This window comes from Rana temporaria, unplaced genomic scaffold (assembly GCF_905171775.1).
Source record: "Rana temporaria unplaced genomic scaffold, aRanTem1.1, whole genome shotgun sequence".
In the NCBI taxonomy this organism is placed as follows: Eukaryota; Metazoa; Chordata; class Amphibia; order Anura; family Ranidae; genus Rana; species Rana temporaria.
In genome coordinates this window covers 44,824-67,416 of record NW_024404593.1, presented here as the reverse complement: position 1 = coordinate 67,416, position 22,593 = coordinate 44,824, and the positions used below count along the sequence as shown (strand labels likewise).

Sequence of the window (22,593 nt, the reverse complement as noted above, 5' to 3'; positions counted from 1 at the left end):
ATTTGGTATATTGGTTAGTTTACACTCTGGTTTCTCTTCAGAACGAACAAATCTTTCGCCTTTTACTAAAGATTTCCGTGGAGAGGAACAACCATGAGTTTCGGTGAATTTTTTGATGCCTGGCTAATGCTGGGCTTCCTTAATATGGTGAAAAATAGCTTGAGTTCCTTCGATTGGGAAAGGCACATAGACGGCGTTAATGTTGTTGTTGGTGGTGGTGGTGGTGGTCAATGCAGCCTAAAAAACGGTTTGATGGCATTGGTCCACGCATATATTTGCCCCCAATTCCATGGCCATGCGCCTTATATCATTCTGATGAAGCCGATTGTTACGCGTGCCTGCTGATTCCCGCCCCCATGCTGACTCCCATATATCAGGGCTGCTGCTGAGCTCTGACACTAAAGTCAGTATGCGCCTCCATCATCTGCAGCTCTGTCCTCTGTCTCCCCTCCCCTTTCTGACTATCTGCTTGTGTCACTCTATTCTTGTACCAGATCGTGCAGTCTCCATAGAGACTGTCAAAAATTGTCATTGCCGGCTATATTTCAAGCCGTCATGACGGGGTATTGGTAAAAGTTTTCAATTAGCAATAATCGCGCCTCAGTGAAACTTCATTGGCTACAATACTGCCACTGCGCAAAGCTACCAATAGATGGCAGCAGCGAACACCCTCCCACAGGAACATCGCAACAAGCTCATGGGGAGTCACAGCGGAATGCTTTAATTTCTATACCTTACTTGTCCTATAAATATTCCATATTACAAATAGCACATGTACACATTTCTTACACACTAATCATCATAAATGTTGTTGGTGGTCAACGCGGCCTAGAAAATGATTTGATGGCATTGGTCCACGCATATATTTGCCCCCAATTCCATGGCCGTGCGCCTTATATTAATCTGATGAAGCCGATTGTTACGCGTGCCTGCTGATTCCCGTCCCCATGCAGCTGCACAGACATGCAAATTAGGCTGTCTTGGAGTCACCATGAGTTGAGCAGCATTTGTGTTCTGCCAGGCAGGGACCTCATTTGGTATATTGGTTAGTTTACACTCTGGTTTCTCTTCAGAACGAACAAATCTGAGAGATGAGAGATCCGCATTACTACCTTCGGGAAGTAGATGCGAGAGCCTTTGTAAAGGCTAAGAGCGAAGACGTCGAGGAACAAGGAAGGAAGCCGCCTGAAGAACTCCCGAAGCGACTTCCAGACTTCTCGAAGATGGGGAAAAGCCAGAAGAAGACTGATAAAGTGACCGATGAGACGAAGGAGACCGCTGAGATGATGAGGAAGAATCCTGCCCCAGCCACTTCCTCCGAGACCGCCGAGAATGTCTCAGCCTCTACCTCCACCTCCATCCCGGCCGGCGCCAGCCAACCGAGACCAGCGAAGCCGAAACTGCCTGCAGACGGGCTGCCAACCTTGGAGCCCTGGATGAAGCAGACGGTCGTGCTGCAGCTGAAAGAGGTGAACGGAAGAGTCCCTGACATGACCTCGGAGATCTTCGGAAAGAAGATGATTCTGGAGCAGGGCTTCAGCAAAGCGGAGACGCTTTCGGTGCAGTCCTTCGCAAGAGGGATCTTCTACATCACCTTTGGGTCTTTCCAAGTCTGCAGACGATACTGGGAGATGGTGAAGACCAGTGGCCCTGAATCCCCTTTTCGGAAGTTCGTTGCGAACTGCCCTATAACACAGGACGAGAAGTGGGTGACGGTTGCCATGCGGAATCCCCACACCCAAAGCAGAGACATAACCACCTACCTACAGAGGTTTTGCACCGTGGTAAAGGACCCAGTCCGAATCCTTGATGTCAACGGCTTCTGGATTGGGAAGTGGTCTGTGCTATGCAAGCTCAGGAAAGACCGTTCGGGGGACTTACAGCACCTGCAGGCGTGCTTCTCGCTAGGATCATCTGCAGGACACCTTTTCTACTCTGGGATACCCTACAACTGCAACAGATGTGGCCGTCCCGGACACATGGGAAAGGAGTGTACAGAACTTGCTTGCAAGATCTGTCGGGTTACAGGCCACGAGACCAAGGACTGTCCTAGGCCCAAAGCCTGCAACCTCTGCGGATTGCCAGAGCACACCTTCAGGCACTGCCCCCAAAGAACCCGGACCTATGCTGGAGCCCTGATCCAGGGTAAACCAGCCTCCAGCTCTGGGAAGAAGCCGACCGAAAGCAAACCAAAAGAGCCTCGGAAGGCCACAGGTAAGTATACCCCTGCCCCAGCCCCTGTCCTCGTCCTTGCCCCTGTCCCCGTCCCTGTCCCTGTCCCCTCCTCTGTCCCCTCCTCTGGCACACCCCCACCCACCCCCTCTGGCTCAGAGGAGACCCTTCCTGCCCCACCGCCCACCCCAGACCTGTCCTCCATGGAGGACTTCCCCGCCCTCCCCCCTTCCACCCCTGCCAGTGGCCAAACAGGAGGCCGGAAACGGAAGCCTGTGAGCCCATTGGCAGAACAACCCGCCACCTCCACCAAACGGCCCAACGGGGTCCAGCACGAAAGCGCTGGACCAGGGCAAGTAGTGGAGGACCTGGAGTCTGCAGGTGAGGAAGGCGAGGAGGAGAATATGGCCGACTATGTGCCTATCCCCACCGCCAACTTCAGTGAGACAGTTGAGGAAGTCCTGGAGGAACTGGGCATAACCCAGTACCCAGAACAGGCAGCTGTGGAGATGGAGGAGCCACCCGCCCCCTTCGGGGAGGTAAGTTCGGCCCCTTGCTAACTAGACCTCATACCCCTTTTTCATTATGGCTGAGATCTCAATCTTTTCCATTAATGTGAGGAGTATCAAGGATACCTCTAGAATGCGAACGGCGCTGACTTTTCTTTCAACTCATCAGAGTGATGTTTACATGCTCCAGGAGTGCGGTCTTCCTCCTTTGAGAAGGTACAGTCATCTGACCTCTCAGTGGACCCTCGGTCCCTCCTACTGGTCCGGGGGTGGCAATTGCAGGAATGCAGGGGTAGCCATTCTTATCAGGGGGGGACGCTTCACGGTTGACTCCATCCATGAGCTTGTCTGTGGCCGTCTTTTGGTCATAGATGGCTCGTGGGCGGGAGAGCCAATTAGGCTCATCAACGTGTACGCCCCCCCAGATACGAATGCGCGCCTGGAACTTTTCCAGACCCTGCGGATGCAACTTGTCACCACCAGAGCAGTAGTGATCGGCGGTGATTTTAACTGTCCGATAGAGGAGGATGGCCGCAGTTCTAGCATATACGCAAAACTTGATGCTACTTCAAAACTGCTCAAGGAGATGATCTCGGAGGCATCCTTACGGGACGCCGTGGGATCCATAGGGCAAGGTACCGTGAATTATTCATGGTGCCGACCCGATGGATCTGTGCGTTCCAGGATTGACTTCGTGCTCACTTCAAGAGCAGTCAAGCATCGTGAGTTCTTCATGATCCCCTGCTTTTTCTCTGACCACAGGGCCATTCACTTTCGGGGTGAACTGGGCGAGAGCTTTGCTCACGGACCAGGTTCCTGGAAGCTGAATACCACCCTGCTGGAAAATGAGGAATTGATGGGGGAACTCCGGGAGGCCTATGCCTCTTGGACGGAGGAAAAGAGATTCTTCGGAAAGGTAAGTGATTGGTGGGAGGTTGTGAAAGTTAAGCTGCGCAGCTTCTTTCAGGCAAGGGGACGACAGCAAGTGTGTGCAAGGAAGAAGGAACTCAGGAGACTGCAACGTGAGTTGCAGTCCCTGCAGGACCTTCACCACTGCGGCTGGGACGTTAGGCAGGACCTGGAGGACACCAAGAAGAACCTGAAAGGGTACTTTGAGGAAGAATCCAGGCACATTGTCTTCCGTGCCAAGGTGGAGAATCTTGAGAAAGGTGAGAAGTGTAACTCTTTCTTTTTCAGGAAACTCCATTCAGGACACACTCCCTTGTCTGAACTGCGTGACGAGACCGGAACTCTCCAGAAGGGGAAGGAGGCTGTAATGCAAGTAGTTGAAGACTACTACACCAACCTCTACTCCCCGAAAGAAACGGACTCGGAGGCAGCCGACAGGTTCCTGTCAGGTATCACTAACCAAATTGATCCTGCAGGTTCATCGACCGTCAACGCCCCCCTGGTGTTGGAGGAGCTGCACTCTGCCGCTAAATCCTTTAGGCGGGGCAGGACCCCGGGCTGCGATGGTCTCCCAGTTGAGCTCTATGTAGCCCTGTGGGACCTCGTGGGCCCGGACCTGCTCGAGCTGTACGAGGAGATGGTGGTGGAGGGTAGAATGCCTCCTTCACTGAGAGAGGGGATGATCACGATTTTGTATAAGCGCAAAGGGGAGAGATCGGACCTGAAACATTGGCGTCCGATCTCTCTTTTGAACGTGGACTACAAAATCCTCGCCAAGGTTTTGGCCAACAGGCTGAAATCTGTCATCGGACAGATCATCCACCCGGATCAAACTTGTGGCATTCCTGGCAGAAGGATTGCAGACAGCCTCGCGCTTGTCAGGGACACGGTCCAGTACATCCAGGACCGCCGTGTGCACGCGGCCCTGGTCAGTCTTGACCAGGAGAAGGCCTTTGACCGTGTCTCCCATGAGTTCATGTGCAGAACCCTGCGCAGGCTTGGTCTTGGGGAACTGTTTTGTTCGTATGTGAATGTAATGTATAAAGACATTTGTAGTTTGGTGCTGGTAAATGGTTGGAAAACTGACCCCTTTGAGGTTCTCTCGGGGGTCAGACAAGGCTGCCCTCTCTCACCTCTGCTTTTTGTTTGCTGTATAGAGCTATTCGCCCAAAGCATCAGACGGAACCCAGAGATCAGAGGGATTACCGCACCAGGACCGGAAAGACGGGAGGTCAAGTGCTCGCTCTACATGGATGACGTGACGGTGTTCTGTGCCGATCAGCGCTCCATCGACACACTCGTCCAGACGTGCGAGGACTTCGGCCAAGCATCGGGGGCAAAGGTCAACTGCGGGAAGTCGGAAGTCATGCTCTTCGGAAAATGGTTCCTGCCTTCTTCTGCACCCATACCGTTCAGCCTCAAAGCGGATTTCATCAAAATTCTTGGAGTCTGGTTTGGAGCGGAGGGCGCAGCCCTGAAGTCCTGGGAGGAAAGACTGGCAAAGATGAGACAGAAGTTTGGACTTTGGAGCAACAGAGTACTTACCATCGAAGGGAAAACACTGGTACTCCGCAGCGAGATTCTCCCTGTGTTGCAGTACCTCGCCCAGGCCTGGCCCCCCGGGACAACACCTGCAAGGCCATCACCAGGGCGGTGTTTCACTTCATCTGGGGCTCCAAAATGGACAGAGTAAAGCGGACTGTTATGTTCAAGGAACCTCTCAAGGGCGGTAAGGGCGTGCCTGACATCGCCACATTACTGAGGGTGTTCTTTGCCTGTAACTGCATCCGCAGGACTTTGGTTGACAGAACTGTGGACTCTGGCGGTAACTCCATGTCCCGTTTTTTCCTCCTGCCTCTTTGGAGGTCTCTTGGATGGGACAAATGGGACAGTTCCAGTCCCCTACAACTGGGACCCTCCATGGTATTACTTGGATACTTTCAAGTTCATCAAGGAGCTGGGGCTGCATGGAGTTAAGCCCGACTTGTGGAAGCCAAAAACTATCTACAAGTTGATCAGAGCATCGGACATCTTGGAGTCGATTCCAGGCCTCCCTTCAGCCACTTGCAAAGTGGTCTGGAGGAATGTTTCTTCAAAGAGACTCATCAACAGGCACAAAGATCAGGCATGGATGGCAATCCAAGGGGGATTGCTACTCAGGACATTCTTGCATGCCAGACACCTGTGCAGATACACGCACTGCCCCTTTTGCATCATCCAGGAGGAAACATCTTACCATGTTTTCTGGGAGTGCCCCTTTGCACAGGGCCTGTTGACGGCCTTGGAACCTGAACTTAAAGACTTTGTACCACAGACTGCTATTACACACTTTGGTGTGTTAAACGGACTCTTCTGTGGAACTCATTCACAGGAGGACATTGACAGTGCCTGGCGGGTGCTGTGTTGCTTTAAAGACGCTTTATGGTACGCCAGGAACCGCCGCGTACACCACCGGCAGAGGATGTCCATTGAGGACTGTCGCAGACTGACCCTCAGTCTGCTGAGAGACTATACCTTGATAGACTTTAAGGAGGAAGAGGACGTCTAAAGATTTCCCCTTCCCCCTGACATTGACATTTCTTGACACGTTTTTTTTGAACTACTGTTTTCAGGGTAATGCGGCGTCATGCACGATGTGATGTTTCGGGGTTAAACAACTCTGCGCAACACATCAGGCATCATACCGCAGAATGGGTTGAATGAATGTAATTTAATTGAATGCTTGCAACTGTATTGATATGTAGTGTATTTATGCGCTGCGTCGCAGTACAGAGAATGTACCCTGTCAAAAGTATTTGATTTTTGTATATTTGCTTTGCAAAATAAACTTAAATATTGCCTTTTACTAAAGATTTCCGTGGAGAGGAACAACCATGAGTTTCGGTGAATTTTTTGATGCCTGGCTAATGCTGGGCTTCCTTAATATGGTGAAAAATAGCTTGAGTTCCTTCGATTGGGAAAGGCACATAGACGGCGTTAATGTTGGTGGTGGTGGTGGTGGTGGTCAATGCAGCCTAAAAAACGGTTTGATGGCATTGGTCCACGCATATATTTGCCCCCAATTCCATGGCCATGCGCCTTATATCATTCTGATGAAGCCGATTGTTACGCGTGCCTGCTGATTCCCGCCCCCATGCTGACTCCCATATATCAGGGCTGCTGCTGAGCTCTGACACTAAAGTCAGTATGCGCCTCCATCATCTGCAGCTCTGTCCTCTGTCTCCCCTCCCCTTTCTGACTATCTGCTTGTGTCACTCTATTCTTGTACCAGATCGTGCAGTCTCCATAGAGACTGTCAAAAATTGTCATTGCCGGCTATATTTCAAGCCGTCATGACGGGGTATTGGTAAAAGTTTTCAATTAGCAATAATCGCGCCTCAGTGAAACTTCATTGGCTACAATACTGCCACTGCGCAAAGCTACCAATAGATGGCAGCAGCGAACACCCTCCCACAGGAACATCGCAACAAGCTCATGGGGAGTCACAGCGGAATGCTTTAATTTCTATACCTTACTTGTCCTATAAATATTCCATATTACAAATAGCACATGTACACATTTCTTACACACTAATCATCATAAATGTTGTTGGTGGTCAACGCGGCCTAGAAAATGATTTGATGGCATTGGTCCACGCATATATTTGCCCCCAATTCCATGGCCGTGCGCCTTATATTAATCTGATGAAGCCGATTGTTACGCGTGCCTGCTGATTCCCGTCCCCATGCAGCTGCACAGACATGCAAATTAGGCTGTCTTGGAGTCACCATGAGTTGAGCAGCATTTGTGTTCTGCCAGGCAGGGACCTCATTTGGTATATTGGTTAGTTTACACTCTGGTTTCTCTTCAGAACGAACAAATCGAGATGAAGAGATCCGCATTACTACCTTCGGGAAGTAGATGCGAGAGCCTTTGTAAAGGCTAAGAGCGAAGACGTCGAGGAACAAGGAAGGAAGCCGCCGAAGAACTCCCGAAGCGACTTCCAGACTTCTCGAAGATGGGGAAAAGCCAGAAGAAGACTGAAAAAGTGACTGATGAGACGAAGGAGACCGAAGAGATGATGAGGAAGAACCCTGCCCCAGCCACTTCCTCCGAGGTCCCCGAGAATGTCTCCGCCTCAACCTCCACCTCCATCCCGGCCGGCGCCAGCCAACCGAGACCAGCGAAGCCGAAACTGCCTGCAGACGGGCTGCCAACCTTGGAGCCCTGGATGAAGCAGACGGTCGTGCTGCAGCTGAAAGAGGTGAACGGAAGAGTCCCTGACATGACCTCGGAGATCTTCGGAAAGAAGATGATCCTGGAGCAGGGCTTCAGCAAAGCGGAGACGCTTTCGGTGCAGTCCTTCGCAAGAGGGATCTTCTACATCACTTTCGGGTCTTTCCAAGTCTGCAGACGATACTGGGAGATGGTGAAGACCAGTGGCCCTGAATCCCCTTTTCGGAAGTTCGTTGCGAACTGCCCTATAACACAGGACGAGAAGTGGGTGACGGTGGCCATGCGGAATCCCCATACCCAAAGCAGAGACATAACCACCTACCTACAGAGGTTTTGCACCGTGGTAAAGGACCCAGTCCGAATCCTTGATGTCAACGGCTTCTGGATTGGGAAGTGGTCTGTGCTATGCAAGCTCAGGAAAGACCGTTCGGGGGACTTACAGCACCTGCAGGCGTGCTTCTCGCTAGGATCATCTGCAGGACACCTTTTCTACTCCGGGATACCCTACAACTGCAACAGATGTGGCCGTCCCGGACACATGGGAAAGGAGTGTACAGAACTTGCTTGCAAGATCTGTCGGGTTACAGGCCACGAGACCAAGGACTGTCCTAGGCCCAAAGCCTGCAACCTCTGCGGATTGCCAGAGCACACCTTCAGGCACTGCCCCCAAAGGACCCGGACCTATGCTGGAGCCCTGATCCAGGGTAAACCAGCCTCCAGCTCTGGGAAGAAGCCGACCGAAAGCAAACCAAAAGAGCCTCGGAAGGCCACAGGTAAGTATACCCCTGCCCCTGTCCTCAGTCCTTGCCCCTGTCCCCGTCCCTGCCCACGTCCCCTCCTCTGTCCCCTCCTCTGTCCCACCCCCACCCACCCCCTCTGGCTCAGAGGAGACCCTTCCTGCCCCACCGCCCACCCCAGACCTGTCCTCCATGGAGGACTTCCCCGCCCTCCCCCCTTCCACCCCTGCCAGTGGCCAAACAGGAACCCGGAAACGGAAGACTGTGAGCCCATTGGCAGAACAACCCGCCACCTCCACCAAACGGCCCAACGGGGTCCAGCACGAAAGCGCTGGACCAGGGCAAGTAGTGGAGGACCTGGAGTCTGCAGGTGAGGAAGGCGAGGAGGAGAATATGGCCGACTATGTGCCTATCCCCACCGCCAACTTCAGTGAGACAGTTGAGGAAGTCCTGGAGGAACTGGGCATAACCCAGTACCCAGAACAGGCAGCTGTGGAGATGGAGGAGCCACCCGCCCCCTTCGGGGAGGTAAGTTCGGCCCCTTGCTAACTAGACCTCATACCCCTTTTTCATTATGGCTGAGATCTCAATCTTTTCCATTAATGTGAGGAGTATCAAGGATACCTCTAGAATGCGAACGGCGCTGACTTTTCTTTCAACTCATCAGAGTGATGTTTACATGCTCCAGGAGTGCGGTCTTCCTCCTTTGAGAAGGTACAGTCATCTGACCTCTCAGTGGACCCTCGGTCCCTCCTACTGGTCCGGGGGTGGCAATTGCAGGAATGCAGGGGTAGCCATTCTTATCAGGGGGGGACGCTTCACGGTTGACTCCATCCATGAGCTTGTCTGTGGCCGTCTTTTGGTCATAGATGGCTCGTGGGCGGGAGAGCCAATTAGGCTCATCAACGTGTACGCCCCCCCAGATACGAATGCGCGCCTGGAACTTTTCCAGACCCTGCGGATGCAACTTGTCACCACCAGAGCAGTAGTGATCGGCGGTGATTTTAACTGTCCGATAGAGGAGGATGGCCGCAGTTCTAGCATATACGCAAAACTTGATGCTACTTCAAAACTGCTCAAGGAGATGATCTCGGAGGCATCCTTACGGGACGCCGTGGGATCCATAGGGCAAGGTACCGTGAATTATTCATGGTGCCGACCCGATGGATCTGTGCGTTCCAGGATTGACTTCGTGCTCACTTCAAGAGCAGTCAAGCATCGTGAGTTCTTCATGATCCCCTGCTTTTTCTCTGACCACAGGGCCATTCACTTTCGGGGTGAACTGGGCGAGAGCTTTGCTCACGGACCAGGTTCCTGGAAGCTGAATACCACCCTGCTGGAAAATGAGGAATTGATGGGGGAACTCCGGGAGGCCTATGCCTCTTGGACGGAGGAAAAGAGATTCTTCGGAAAGGTAAGTGATTGGTGGGAGGTTGTGAAAGTTAAGCTGCGCAGCTTCTTTCAGGCAAGGGGACGACAGCAAGTGTGTGCAAGGAAGAAGGAACTCAGGAGACTGCAACGTGAGTTGCAGTCCCTGCAGGACCTTCACCACTGCGGCTGGGACGTTAGGCAGGACCTGGAGGACACCAAGAAGAACCTGAAAGGGTACTTTGAGGAAGAATCCAGGCACATTGTCTTCCGTGCCAAGGTGGAGAATCTTGAGAAAGGTGAGAAGTGTAACTCTTTCTTTTTCAGGAAACTCCATTCAGGACACACTCCCTTGTCTGAACTGCGTGACGAGACCGGAACTCTCCAGAAGGGGAAGGAGGCTGTAATGCAAGTAGTTGAAGACTACTACACCAACCTCTACTCCCCGAAAGAAACGGACTCGGAGGCAGCCGACAGGTTCCTGTCAGGTATCACTAACCAAATTGATCCTGCAGGTTCATCGACCGTCAACGCCCCCCTGGTGTTGGAGGAGCTGCACTCTGCCGCTAAATCCTTTAGGCGGGGCAGGACCCCGGGCTGCGATGGTCTCCCAGTTGAGCTCTATGTAGCCCTGTGGGACCTCGTGGGCCCGGACCTGCTCGAGCTGTACGAGGAGATGGTGGTGGAGGGTAGAATGCCTCCTTCACTGAGAGAGGGGATGATCACGATTTTGTATAAGCGCAAAGGGGAGAGATCGGACCTGAAACATTGGCGTCCGATCTCTCTTTTGAACGTGGACTACAAAATCCTCGCCAAGGTTTTGGCCAACAGGCTGAAATCTGTCATCGGACAGATCATCCACCCGGATCAAACTTGTGGCATTCCTGGCAGAAGGATTGCAGACAGCCTCGCGCTTGTCAGGGACACGGTCCAGTACATCCAGGACCGCCGTGTGCATGCGGCCCTGGTCAGTCTTGACCAGGAGAAGGCCTTTGACCGTGTCTCCCATGAGTTCATGTGCAGAACCCTGCGCAGGCTTGGTCTTGGGGAACTGTTTTGTTCGTATGTGAATGTAATGTATAAAGACATTTGTAGTTTGGTGCTGGTAAATGGTTGGAAAACTGACCCCTTTGAGGTTCTCTCGGGGGTCAGACAAGGCTGCCCTCTCTCACCTCTGCTTTTTGTTTGCTGTATAGAGCTATTCGCCCAAAGCATCAGACGGAACCCAGAGATCAGAGGGATTACCGCACCAGGACCGGAAAGACGGGAGGTCAAGTGCTCGCTCTACATGGATGACGTGACGGTGTTCTGTGCCGACCAGCGCTCCATCGACACACTCGTCCAGACGTGCGAGGACTTCGGCCAAGCTTCGGGGGCAAAGGTCAACTGCGGGAAGTCGGAAGTCATGCTCTTCGGAAAGTGGTTCCTGCCTTCTTCTGCACCCATACCGTTCAGCCTCAAAGCGGATTTCATCAAAATTCTTGGAGTCTGGTTTGGAGCGGAGGGCGCAGCCCTGAAGTCCTGGGAGGAAAGACTGGCTAAGATGAGACAGAAGTTTGGACTTTGGAGCAACAGAGTACTTACCATCGAAGGGAAAACACTGGTACTCCGCAGCGAGATTCTCCCTGTGTTGCAGTACCTCGCCCAGGCCTGGCCCCCCCAGGACAACACCTGCAAGGCCATCACCAGGGCGGTGTTTCACTTCATCTGGGGCTCCAAAATGGACAGAGTAAAGCGGACTGTTATGTTCAAGGAACCTCTCAAGGGCGGTAAGGGCGTGCCTGACATCGCCACATTACTGAGGGTGTTCTTTGCCTGTAACTGCATCCGCAGGACTTTGGTTGACAGAACTGTGGACTCTGGCGGTAACTCCATGTCCCGTTTTTTCCTCCTGCCTCTTTGGAGGTCTCTTGGATGGGACAAATGGGACAGTTCCGTCCCCTACAACTGGGACCCTCCATGGTATTACTTGGATACTTTCAAGTTCATCAAGGAGCTGGGGCTGCATGGAGTTAAGCCTGACTTGTGGAAGCCAAAAACTATCTACAAGTTGATCAGAGCATCGGACATCTTGGAGTCGATTCCAGGCCTCCCTTCAGCCACTTGCAAAGTGGTTTGGAGGAATGTTTCTTCAAAGAGACTCATCAACAGGCACAAAGATCAGGCATGGATGGCAATCCAAGGGGGATTGCTACTCAGGACATTCTTGCATGCCAGACACCTGGGCAGATACACGCACTGCCCCTTTTGCATCATCCAGGAGGAAACATCTCATCATGTTTTCTGGGAGTGCCCCTTTGCACAGGGCCTGTTGACGGCCTTGGAACCTGAACTTAAAGACTTTGTACCACAGACTGCTATTACACACTTTGGTGTGTTAAACGGACTCTTCTGTGGAACTCATTCACAGGAGGACATTGACAGTGCCTGGCGGGTGCTGTGTTGCTTTAAAGACGCTTTATGGTACGCCAGGAACCGCCGCGTACACCACCGGCAGAGGATGTCCATTGAGGACTGTCGCAGACTGACCCTCAGTCTGCTGAGAGACTATACCTTGATAGACTTTAAGGAGGAAGAGGACGTCTAAAGATTTCCCCTTCCCCCTGACATTGACATTTCTTGACACGCTTTTTTTGAACTACTGTTTTCAGGGTAATGCGGCGTCATGCACGATGTGATGTTTCGGGGTTAAACAACTCTGCGCAACACATCAGGCATCATACCGCAGAATGGGTTGAATGAATGTAATTTAATTGAATGCTTGCAACTGTATTGATATGTAGTGTATTTATGCGCTGCGTCGCAGTACAGAGAATGTACCCTGTCAAAAGTATTTGATTTTTGTATATTTGCTTTGCAAAATAAACTTAAATATTGCCTTTTACTAAAGATTATGGCCGACTATGTGCCTATCCCCACCGCCAACTTCAGTGAGACAGTTGAGGAAGTCCTGGAGGAACTGGGCATAACCCAGTACCCAGAACAGGCAGCTGTGGAGATGGAGGAGCCACCCGCCCCCTTCGGGGAGGTAAGTTCGGCCCCTTGCTAACTAGACCTCATACCCCTTTTTCATTATGGCTGAGATCTCAATCTTTTCCATTAATGTGAGGAGTATCAAGGATACCTCTAGAATGCGAACGGCGCTGACTTTTCTTTCAACTCATCAGAGTGATGTTTACATGCTCCAGGAGTGCGGTCTTCCTCCTTTGAGAAGGTACAGTCATCTGACCTCTCAGTGGACCCTCGGTCCCTCCTACTGGTCCGGGGGTGGCAATTGCAGGAATGCAGGGGTAGCCATTCTTATCAGGGGGGGACGCTTCACGGTTGACTCCATCCATGAGCTTGTCTGTGGCCGTCTTTTGGTCATAGATGGCTCGTGGGCGGGAGAGCCAATTAGGCTCATCAACGTGTACGCCCCCCCAGATACGAATGCGCGCCTGGAACTTTTCCAGACCCTGCGGATGCAACTTGTCACCACCAGAGCAGTAGTGATCGGCGGTGATTTTAACTGTCCGATAGAGGAGGATGGCCGCAGTTCTAGCATATACGCAAAACTTGATGCTACTTCTAAACTGCTCAAGGAGATGATCTCGGAGGCATCCTTACGGGACGCCGTGGGATCCATAGGGCAAGGTACCGTGAATTATTCATGGTGCCGACCCGATGGATCTGTGCGTTCCAGGATTGACTTCGTGCTCACTTCAAGAGCAGTCAAGCATCGTGAGTTCTTCATGATCCCCTGCTTTTTCTCTGACCACAGGGCCATTCACTTTCGGGGTGAACTGGGCGAGAGCTTTGCTCACGGACCAGGTTCCTGGAAGCTGAATACCACCCTGCTGGAAAATGAGGAATTGATGGGGGAACTCCGGGAGGCCTATGCCTCTTGGACGGAGGAAAAGAGATTCTTCGGAAAGGTAAGTGATTGGTGGGAGGTTGTGAAAGTTAAGCTGCGCAGCTTCTTTCAGGCAAGGGGACGACAGCAAGTGTGTGCAAGGAAGAAGGAACTCAGGAGACTGCAACGTGAGTTGCAGTCCCTGCAGGACCTTCACCACTGCGGCTGGGACGTTAGGCAGGACCTGGAGGACACCAAGAAGAGCCTGAAAGGGTACTTTGAGGAAGAATCCAGGCACATTGTCTTCCGTGCCAAGGTGGAGAATCTTGAGAAAGGTGAGAAGTGTAACTCTTTCTTTTTCAGGAAACTCCATTCAGGACACACTCCCTTGTCTGAACTGCGTGACGAGACCGGAACTCTCCAGAAGGGGAAGGAGGCTGTAATGCAAGTAGTTGAAGACTACTACACCAACCTCTACTCCCCGAAAGAAACGGACTCGGAGGCAGCCGACAGGTTCCTGTCAGGTATCACTAACCAAATTGATCCTGCAGGTTCATCGACCGTCAACGCCCCCCTGGTGTTGGAGGAGCTGCACTCTGCCGCTAAATCCTTTAGGCGGGGCAGGACCCCGGGCTGCGATGGTCTCCCAGTTGAGCTCTATGTAGCCCTGTGGGACCTCGTGGGCCCGGACCTGCTCGAGCTGTACGAGGAGATGGTGGTGGAGGGCAGAATGCCTCCTTCACTGAGAGAGGGGATGATCACGATTTTGTATAAGCGCAAAGGGGAGAGATCGGACCTGAAACATTGGCGTCCGATCTCTCTTTTGAACGTGGACTACAAAATCCTCGCCAAGGTTTTGGCCAACAGGCTGAAATCTGTCATCGGACAGATCATCCACCCGGATCAAACTTGTGGCATTCCTGGCAGAAGGATTGCAGACAGCCTCGGGCTTGTCAGGGACACGGTCCAGTACATCCAGGACCGCCGTGTGCACGCGGCCCTGGTCAGTCTTGACCAGGAGAAGGCCTTTGACCGTGTCTCCCATGAGTTCATGTGCAGAACCCTGCGCAGGCTTGGTCTTGGGGAACTGTTTTGTTCGTATGTGAATGTAATGTATAAAGACATTTGTAGTTTGGTGCTGGTAAATGGTTGGAAAACTGACCCCTTCGAGGTTCTCTCGGGGGTCAGACAAGGCTGCCCTCTCTCACCTCTGCTTTTTGTTTGCTGTATAGAGCTATTCGCCCAAAGCATCAGACGGAACCCAGAGATCAGAGGGATTACCGCACCAGGACCGGAAAGACGGGAGGTCAAGTGCTCGCTCTACATGGATGACGTGACGGTGTTCTGTGCCGACCAGCGCTCCATCGACACACTCGTCCAGACGTGCGAGGACTTCGGCCAAGCTTCGGGGGCAAAAGTCAACTGCGGGAAGTCGGAAGTCATGCTCTTCGGAAAGTGGTTCCTGCCTTCTTCTGCACCCATACCGTTCAGCCTCAAAGCGGATTTCATCAAAATTCTTGGAGTCTGGTTTGGAGCGGAGGGCGCAGCCCTGAAGTCCTGGGAGGAAAGACTGGCTAAGATGAGACAGAAGTTTGGACTTTGGAGCAACAGAGTACTTACCATCGAAGGGAAAACACTGGTACTCCGCAGCGAGATTCTCCCTGTGTTGCAGTACCTCGCCCAGGCCTGGCCCCCCCGGGACAACACCTGCAAGGTCATCACCAGGGCGGTGTTTCACTTCATCTGGGGCTCCAAAATGGACAGAGTAAAGCGGACTGTTATGTTCAAGGAACCTCTCAAGGGCGGTAAGGGCGTGCCTGACATCGCCACATTACTGAGGGTGTTCTTTGCCTGTAACTGCATCCGCAGGACTTTGGTTGACAGAACTGTGGACTCTGGCGGTAACTCCATGTCCCGTTTTTTCCTCCTGCCTCTTTGGAGGTCTCTTGGATGGGACAAATGGGACAGTTCCGTCCCCTACAACTGGGACCCTCCATGGTATTACTTGGATACTTTCAAGTTCATCAAGGAGCTGGGGCTGCATGGAGTTAAGCCCGACTTGTGGAAGCCAAAAACTATCTACAAGTTGATCAGAGCATCGGACATCTTGGAGTCGATTCCAGGCCTCCCTTCAGCCACTTGCAAAGTGGTCTGGAGGAATGTTTCTTCAAAGAGACTCATCAACAGGCACAAAGATCAGGCATGGATGGCAATCCAAGGGGGATTGCTGCTCAGGACATTCTTGCATGCCAGACACCTGGGCAGATACACGCACTGCCCCTTTTGCATCATCCAGGAGGAAACATCTCATCATGTTTTCTGGGAGTGCCCCTTTACACAGGGCCTGTTGACGGCCTTGGAACCTGAACTTAAAGACTTTGTACCACAGACTGCTATTACACACTTTGGTGTGTTAAACGGACTCTTCTGTGGAACTCATTCACAGGAGGACATTGACAGTGCCTGGCGGGTGCTGTGTTGCTTTAAAGACGCTTTATGGTACGCCAGGAACCGCCGCGTACACCACCGGCAGAGGATGTCCATTGAGGACTGTCGCAGACTGACCCTCAGTCTGCTGAGAGACTATACCTTGATAGACTTTAAGGAGGAAGAGGACGTCTAAAGATTTCCCCTTCCCCCTGACATTGACATTTCTTGACACGTTTTTTTGAACTACTGTTTTCAGGGTAATGCGGCGTCATGCACGATGTGATGTTTCGGGGTTAAACAACTCTGCGCAACACATCAGGCATCATACCGCAGAATGGGTTGAATGAATGTAATTTAATTGAATGCTTGCAACTGTATTGAGATGTAGTGTATTTATGCGCTGCGTCGCAGTACAGAGAATGTACCCTGTCAAAAGTATTTGATTTTTGTATATTTGCTTTGCAAAATAAACTTAAATATTGCCTTTTACTAAAGATTTCCGTGGAGAGGAACAACCATGAGTTTCGGTGAATTTTTTGATGCCTGGCTAATGCTGGGCTTCCTTAATATGGTGAAAAATAGCTTGAGTTCCTTCGATTGGGAAAGGCACATAGACGGCGTTAATGTTGTTGTTGGTGGTGGTGGTGGTGGTCAATGCAGCCTAAAAAACGGTTTGATGGCATTGGTCCACGCATATATTTGCCCCCAATTCCATGGCCATGCGCCTTATATCATTCTGATGAAGCCGATTGTTACGCGTGCCTGCTGATTCCCGCCCCCATGCTGACTCCCATATATCAGGGCTGCTGCTGAGCTCTGACACTAAAGTCAGTATGCGCCTCCATCATCTGCAGCTCTGTCCTCTGTCTCCCCTCCCCTTTCTGACTATCTGCTTGTGTTACTCTATTCTTGTACCAGATCGTGCAGTCTCCATAGAGACTGTCAAAAATTGTCATTGCCGGCTATATTTCAAGCCGTCATGACGGGGTATTGGTAAAAGTTTTCAATTAGCAATAATCGCGCCTCAGTGAAACTTCATTGGCTACAATACTGCCACTGCGCAAAGCTACCAATAGATGGCAGCAGCGAACACCCTCCCACAGGAACATCGCAACAAGCTCATGGGGAGTCACAGCGGAATGCTTTAATTTCTATACCTTACTTGTCCTATAAATATTCCATATTACAAATAGCACATGTACACATTTCTTACACACTAATCATCATAAATGTTGTTGGTGGTCAACGCGGCCTAGAAAATGATTTGATGGCCTTGGTCCACGCATATATTTGCCCCCAATTCCATGGCCGTGCGCCTTATATTAATCTGATGAAGCCGATTGTTACGCGTGCCTGCTGATTCCCGTCCCCATGCAGCTGCACAGACATGCAAATTAGGCTGTCTTGGAGTCACCATGAGTTGAGCAGCATTTGTGTTCTGCCAGGCAGGGACCTCATTTGGTATATTGGTTAGTTTACACTCTGGTTTCTCTTCAGAACGAACAAATCGAGATGAAGAGATCCGCATTACTACCTTCGGGAAGTAGATGCGAGAGCCTTTGTAAAGGCTAAGAGCGAAGACGTCGAGGAACAAGGAAGGAAGCCGCCGAAGAACTCCCGAAGCGACTTCCAGACTTCTCGAAGATGGGGAAAAGCCAGAAGAAGACTGAAAAAGTGACTGATGAGACGAAGGAGACCGAAGAGATGATGAGGAAGAACCCTGCCCCAGCCACTTCCTCCGAGGTCCCCGAGAATGTCTCCGCCTCAACCTCCACCTCCATCCCGGCCGGCGCCAGCCAACCGAGACCAGCGAAGCCGAAACTGCCTGCAGATGGGTTGCCAACCTTGGAGCCCTGGATGAAGCAGACGGTCGTGCTTCAGCTGAAAGAGGTGAACGGAAGAGTCCCTGACATGACCTCGGAGATCTTCGGAAAGAAGATGATCTGGAGCAGGGCTTCAGCAAAGCGGAGACACTTTCGGTGCAGTCCTTCGCAAGAGGGATCTTCTACATCACTTTCGGGTCTTTCCAAGTCTGCAGACGATACTGGGAGATGGTGAAGACCAGTGGCCCTGAATCCCCTTTTCGGAAGTTCGTTGCGAACTGCCCTATAACACAGGACGAGAAGTGGGTGACGGTTGCCATGCGGAATCCCCATACCCAAAGCAGAGACATAACCACCTACCTACAGAGGTTTTGCACCGTGGTAAAGGACCCAGTCCGAATCCTTGATGTCAACGGCTTCTGGATTGGGAAGTGGTCTGTGCTATGCAAGCTCAGGAAAGACCGTTCGGGGGACTTACAGCACCTGCAGGCGTGCTTCTCGCTAGGATCATCTGCAGGACACCTTTTCTACTCCGGGATACCCTACAACTGCAACAGATGTGGCCAACCCGGACACATGGGAAAGGAGTGTACAGAACTTGCTTGCAAGATCTGTCGGGTTACAGGCCACGAGACCAAGGACTGTCCTAGGCCCAAAGCCTGCAACCTCTGCGGATTGCCAGAGCACACCTTCAGGCACTGCCCCCAAAGGACCCGGACCTATGCTGGAGCCCTGATCCAGGGTAAACCAGCCTCCAGCTCTGGGAAGAAGCCGACCGAAAGCAAACCAAAAGAGCCTCGGAAGGCCACAGGTAAGTATACCCCTGCCCCTGTCCTTGTCCTTGCCCCTGTCCCCGTCCCTGTCCACGTCCCCTCCTCTGTCCCACCCCCTCTGGCTCAGAGGAGACCCTTCCTGCCCCACCGCCCACCCCAGACCTGTCCTCCATGGAGGACTTCCCCGCCCTCCCCCCCTTCCACCCCTGCCAGTGGCCAAACAGGAGGCCGGAAACGGAAGCCTGTGAGCCCATTGGCAGAACAACCCGCCACCTCCACCAAACGGCCCAACGGGGTCCAGCACGAAAGCGCTGGACCAGGGCAAGTAGTGGAGGACCTGGAGTCTGCAGGTGAGGAAGGCGAGGAGGAGAATATGGCCGACTATGTGCCTATCCCCACCGCCAACTTCAGTGAGACAGTTGAGGAAGTCCTGGAGGAACTGGGCATAACCCAGTACCCAGAACAGGCAGCTGTGGAGATGGAGGAGCCACCCGCCCCCTTCGGGGAGGTAAGTTCGGCCCCTTGCTAACTAGACCTCATACCCCTTTTTCATTATGGCTGAGATCTCAATCTTTTCCATTAATGTGAGGAGTATCAAGGATACCTCTAGAATGCGAACGGCGCTGACTTTTCTTTCAACTCATCAGAGTGATGTTTACATGCTCCAGGAGTGCGGTCTTCCTCCTTTGAGAAGGTACAGTCATCTGACCTCTCAGTGGACCCTCGGTCCCTCCTACTGGTCCGGGGGTGGCAATTGCAGGAATGCAGGGGTAGCCATTCTTATCAGGGGGGGACGCTTCACGGTTGACTCCATCCATGAGCTTGTCTGTGGCCGTCTTTTGGTCATAGATGGCTCGTGGGCGGGAGAGCCAATTAGGCTCATCAACGTGTACGCCCCCCCGGATACGAATGCGCGCCTGGAACTTTTCCAGACCCTGCGGATGCAACTTGTCACCACCAGAGCAGTAGTGATCGGCGGTGATTTTAACTGTCCGATAGAGGAGGATGGGCGCAGTTCTAGCATATACGCAAAACTTGATGCTACTTCAAAACTGCTCATGGAGATGATCTCGGAGGCATCCTTGCGGGACGCCGTGGGATCCATAGGGCAAGGTACCGTGAATTATTCATGGTGCCGACCCGATGGATCTGTGCGTTCCAGGATTGACTTCGTGCTCACTTCAAGAGCAGTCAAGCATCGTGAGTTCTTCATGATCCCCTGCTTTTTCTCTGACCACAGGGCCATTCACTTTCGGGGTGAACTGGGCGAGAGCTTTGCTCACGGACCAGGTTCCTGGAAGCTGAATACCACCCTGCTGGAAAATGAGGAATTGATGGGGGAACTCCGGGAGGCCTATGCCTCTTGGACGGAGGAAAAGAGATTCTTCGGAAAGGTAAGTGATTGGTGGGAGGTTGTGAAAGTTAAGCTGCGCAGCTTCTTTCAGGCAAGGGGACGACAGCAAGTGTGTGCAAGGAAGAAGGAACTCAGGAGACTGCAACGTGAGTTGCAGTCCCTGCAGGACCTTCACCACTGCGGCTGGGACGTTAGTCAGGACCTGGAGGACACCAAGAAGAACCTGAAAGGGTACTTTGAGGAAGAATCCAGGCACATTGTCTTCCGTGCCAAGGTGGAGAATCTTGAGAAAGGTGAGAAGTGTAACTCTTTCTTTTTCAGGAAACTCCATTCAGGACACACTCCCTTGTCTGAACTGCGTGACGAGACCGGAACTCTCCAGAAGGGGAAGGAGGCTGTAATGCAAGTAGTTGAAGACTACTACACCAACCTCTACTCCCCGAAAGAAACGGACTCGGAGGCAGCCGACAGGTTCCTGTCAGGTATCACTAACCAAATTGATCCTGCAGGTTCATCGACCGTCAACGCCCCCCTGGTGTTGGAGGAGCTGCACTCTGCCGCTAAATCCTTTAGGCGGGGCAGGACCCCGGGCTGCGATGGTCTCCCAGTTGAGCTCTATGTAGCCCTGTGGGACCTCGTGGGCCCGGACCTGCTCGAGCTGTACGAGGAGATGGTGGTGGAGGGCAGAATGCCTCCTTCACTGAGAGAGGGGATGATCACGATTTTGTATAAGCGCAAAGGGGAGAGATCGGACCTGAAACATTGGCGTCCGATCTCTCTTTTGAACGTGGACTACAAAATCCTCGCCAAGGTTTTGGCCAACAGGCTGAAATCTGTCATCGGACAGATCATCCACCCGGATCAAACTTGTGGCATTCCTGGCAGAAGGATTGCAGACAGCCTCGCGCTTGTCAGGGACACGGTCCAGTACATCCAGGACCGCCGTGTGCATGCGGCCCTGGTCAGTCTTGACCAGGAGAAGGCCTTTGACCGTGTCTCCCATGAGTTCATGTGCAGAACCCTGCGCAGGCTTGGTCTTGGGGAACTGTTTTGTTCGTATGTGAATGTAATGTATAAAGACATTTGTAGTTTGGTGCTGGTAAATGGTTGGAAAACTGACCCCTTTGAGGTTCTCTCGGGGGTCAGACAAGGCTGCCCTCTCTCACCTCTGCTTTTTGTTTGCTGTATAGAGCTATTCGCCCAAAGCATCAGACGGAACCCAGAGATCAGAGGGATTACCGCACCAGGACCGGAAAGACGGGAGGTCAAGTGCTCGCTCTACATGGATGACGTGACGGTGTTCTGTGCCGACCAGCGCTCCATCGACACACTCGTCCAGACGTGCGAGGACTTCGGCCAAGCTTCGGGGGCAAAGGTCAACTGCGGGAAGTCGGAAGTCATGATCTTCGGAAAGTGGTTCCTGCCTTCTTCTGCACCCATACCGTTCAGCCTCAAAGCGGATTTCATCAAAATTCTTGGAGTCTGGTTTGGAGCGGAGGGCGCAGCCCTGAAGTCCTGGGAGGAAAGACTGGCTAAGATGAGACAGAAGTTTGGACTTTGGAGCAACAGAGTACTTACCATCGAAGGGAAAACACTGGTACTCCGCAGCGAGATTCTCCCTGTGTTGCAGTACCTCGCCCAGGCCTGGCCCCCCCGGGACAACACCTGCAAGGCCATCACCAGGGCGGTGTTTCACTTCATCTGGGGCTCCAAAATGGACAGAGTAAAGCGGACTGTTATGTTCAAGGAACCTCTCAAGGGCGGTAAGGGCGTGCCTGACATCGCCACATTACTGAGGGTGTTCTTTGCCTGTAACTGCATCCGCAGGACTTTGGTTGACAGAACTGTGGACTCTGGCGGTAACTCCATGTCCCGTTTTTTCCTCCTGCCTCTTTGGAAGTCTCTTGGATGGGACAAATGGGACAGTTCCATCCCCTACAACTGGGACGCTCCATGGTATTACTTGGATACCTTCAAGTTCATCAAGGAGCTGGGACTGCATGGAGTTAAGCCCGACTTGTGGAAGCCAAAAACTATCTACAAGTTGATCAGAGCATCGGACATCTTGGAGTCGATTCCAGGCCTCCCTTCAGCCACTTGCAAAGTGGTTTGGAGGAATGTTTCTTCAAAGAGACTCATCAACAGGCACAAAGATCAGGCATGGATGGCAATCCAAGGGGGATTGCTACTCAGGACATTCTTGCATGCCAGAAACCTGTGCAGATACAGGCACTGCCCCTTTTGCATCATCCAGGAGGAAACATCGTATCATGTTTTCTGGGAGTGCCCCTTTGCACAGGGCCTGTTGACGGCCTTGGAACCTGAACTTAAAGACTTTGTACCACAGACTGCTATTACACACTTTGGTGTGTTAAACGGACTCTTCTGTGGAACTCATTCACAGGAGGACATTGACAGTGCCTGGCGGGTGCTGTGTTGTTTTAAAGACGCTTTATGGTACGCCAGGAACC

The 22,593-nt window shown here is 52.2% G+C and overlaps 1 protein-coding gene and 4 non-coding genes across 5 annotated transcripts; 2 read left to right on the top strand and 3 right to left on the bottom strand.

Moving 5' to 3' along the window:
- The first annotated feature begins 21 nt into the window (after positions 1–21).
- Positions 22–136, top strand: LOC120922664. Its single transcript, XR_005745404.1, has one exon. It is a non-coding gene; the product is annotated as a U5 spliceosomal RNA (small nuclear RNA).
- Positions 137–503: 367 nt separating this feature from the next.
- LOC120922663 lies at positions 504–644 on the bottom strand. The gene has a single exon (XR_005745403.1). It is a non-coding gene; the product is annotated as a U4 spliceosomal RNA (small nuclear RNA).
- A 447-nt stretch (positions 645–1,091) lies between these two features.
- Positions 1,092–5,283, top strand: LOC120922652. Its single transcript, XM_040334745.1, has 2 exons — positions 1,092–2,214; positions 4,748–5,283. Exons 1-2 carry the CDS (start codon positions 1,092–1,094, stop codon positions 5,281–5,283), a joined length of 1,659 nt encoding a protein of 552 aa, XP_040190679.1.
- Positions 5,284–6,870: 1,587 nt separating this feature from the next.
- LOC120922662 lies at positions 6,871–7,011 on the bottom strand. The gene has a single exon (XR_005745402.1). It is a non-coding gene; the product is annotated as a U4 spliceosomal RNA (small nuclear RNA).
- Positions 7,012–17,099: 10,088 nt separating this feature from the next.
- On the bottom strand, positions 17,100–17,240 carry LOC120922661. The gene has a single exon (XR_005745401.1). It is a non-coding gene; the product is annotated as a U4 spliceosomal RNA (small nuclear RNA).
- Positions 17,241–22,593: the final 5,353 nt, after the last annotated feature.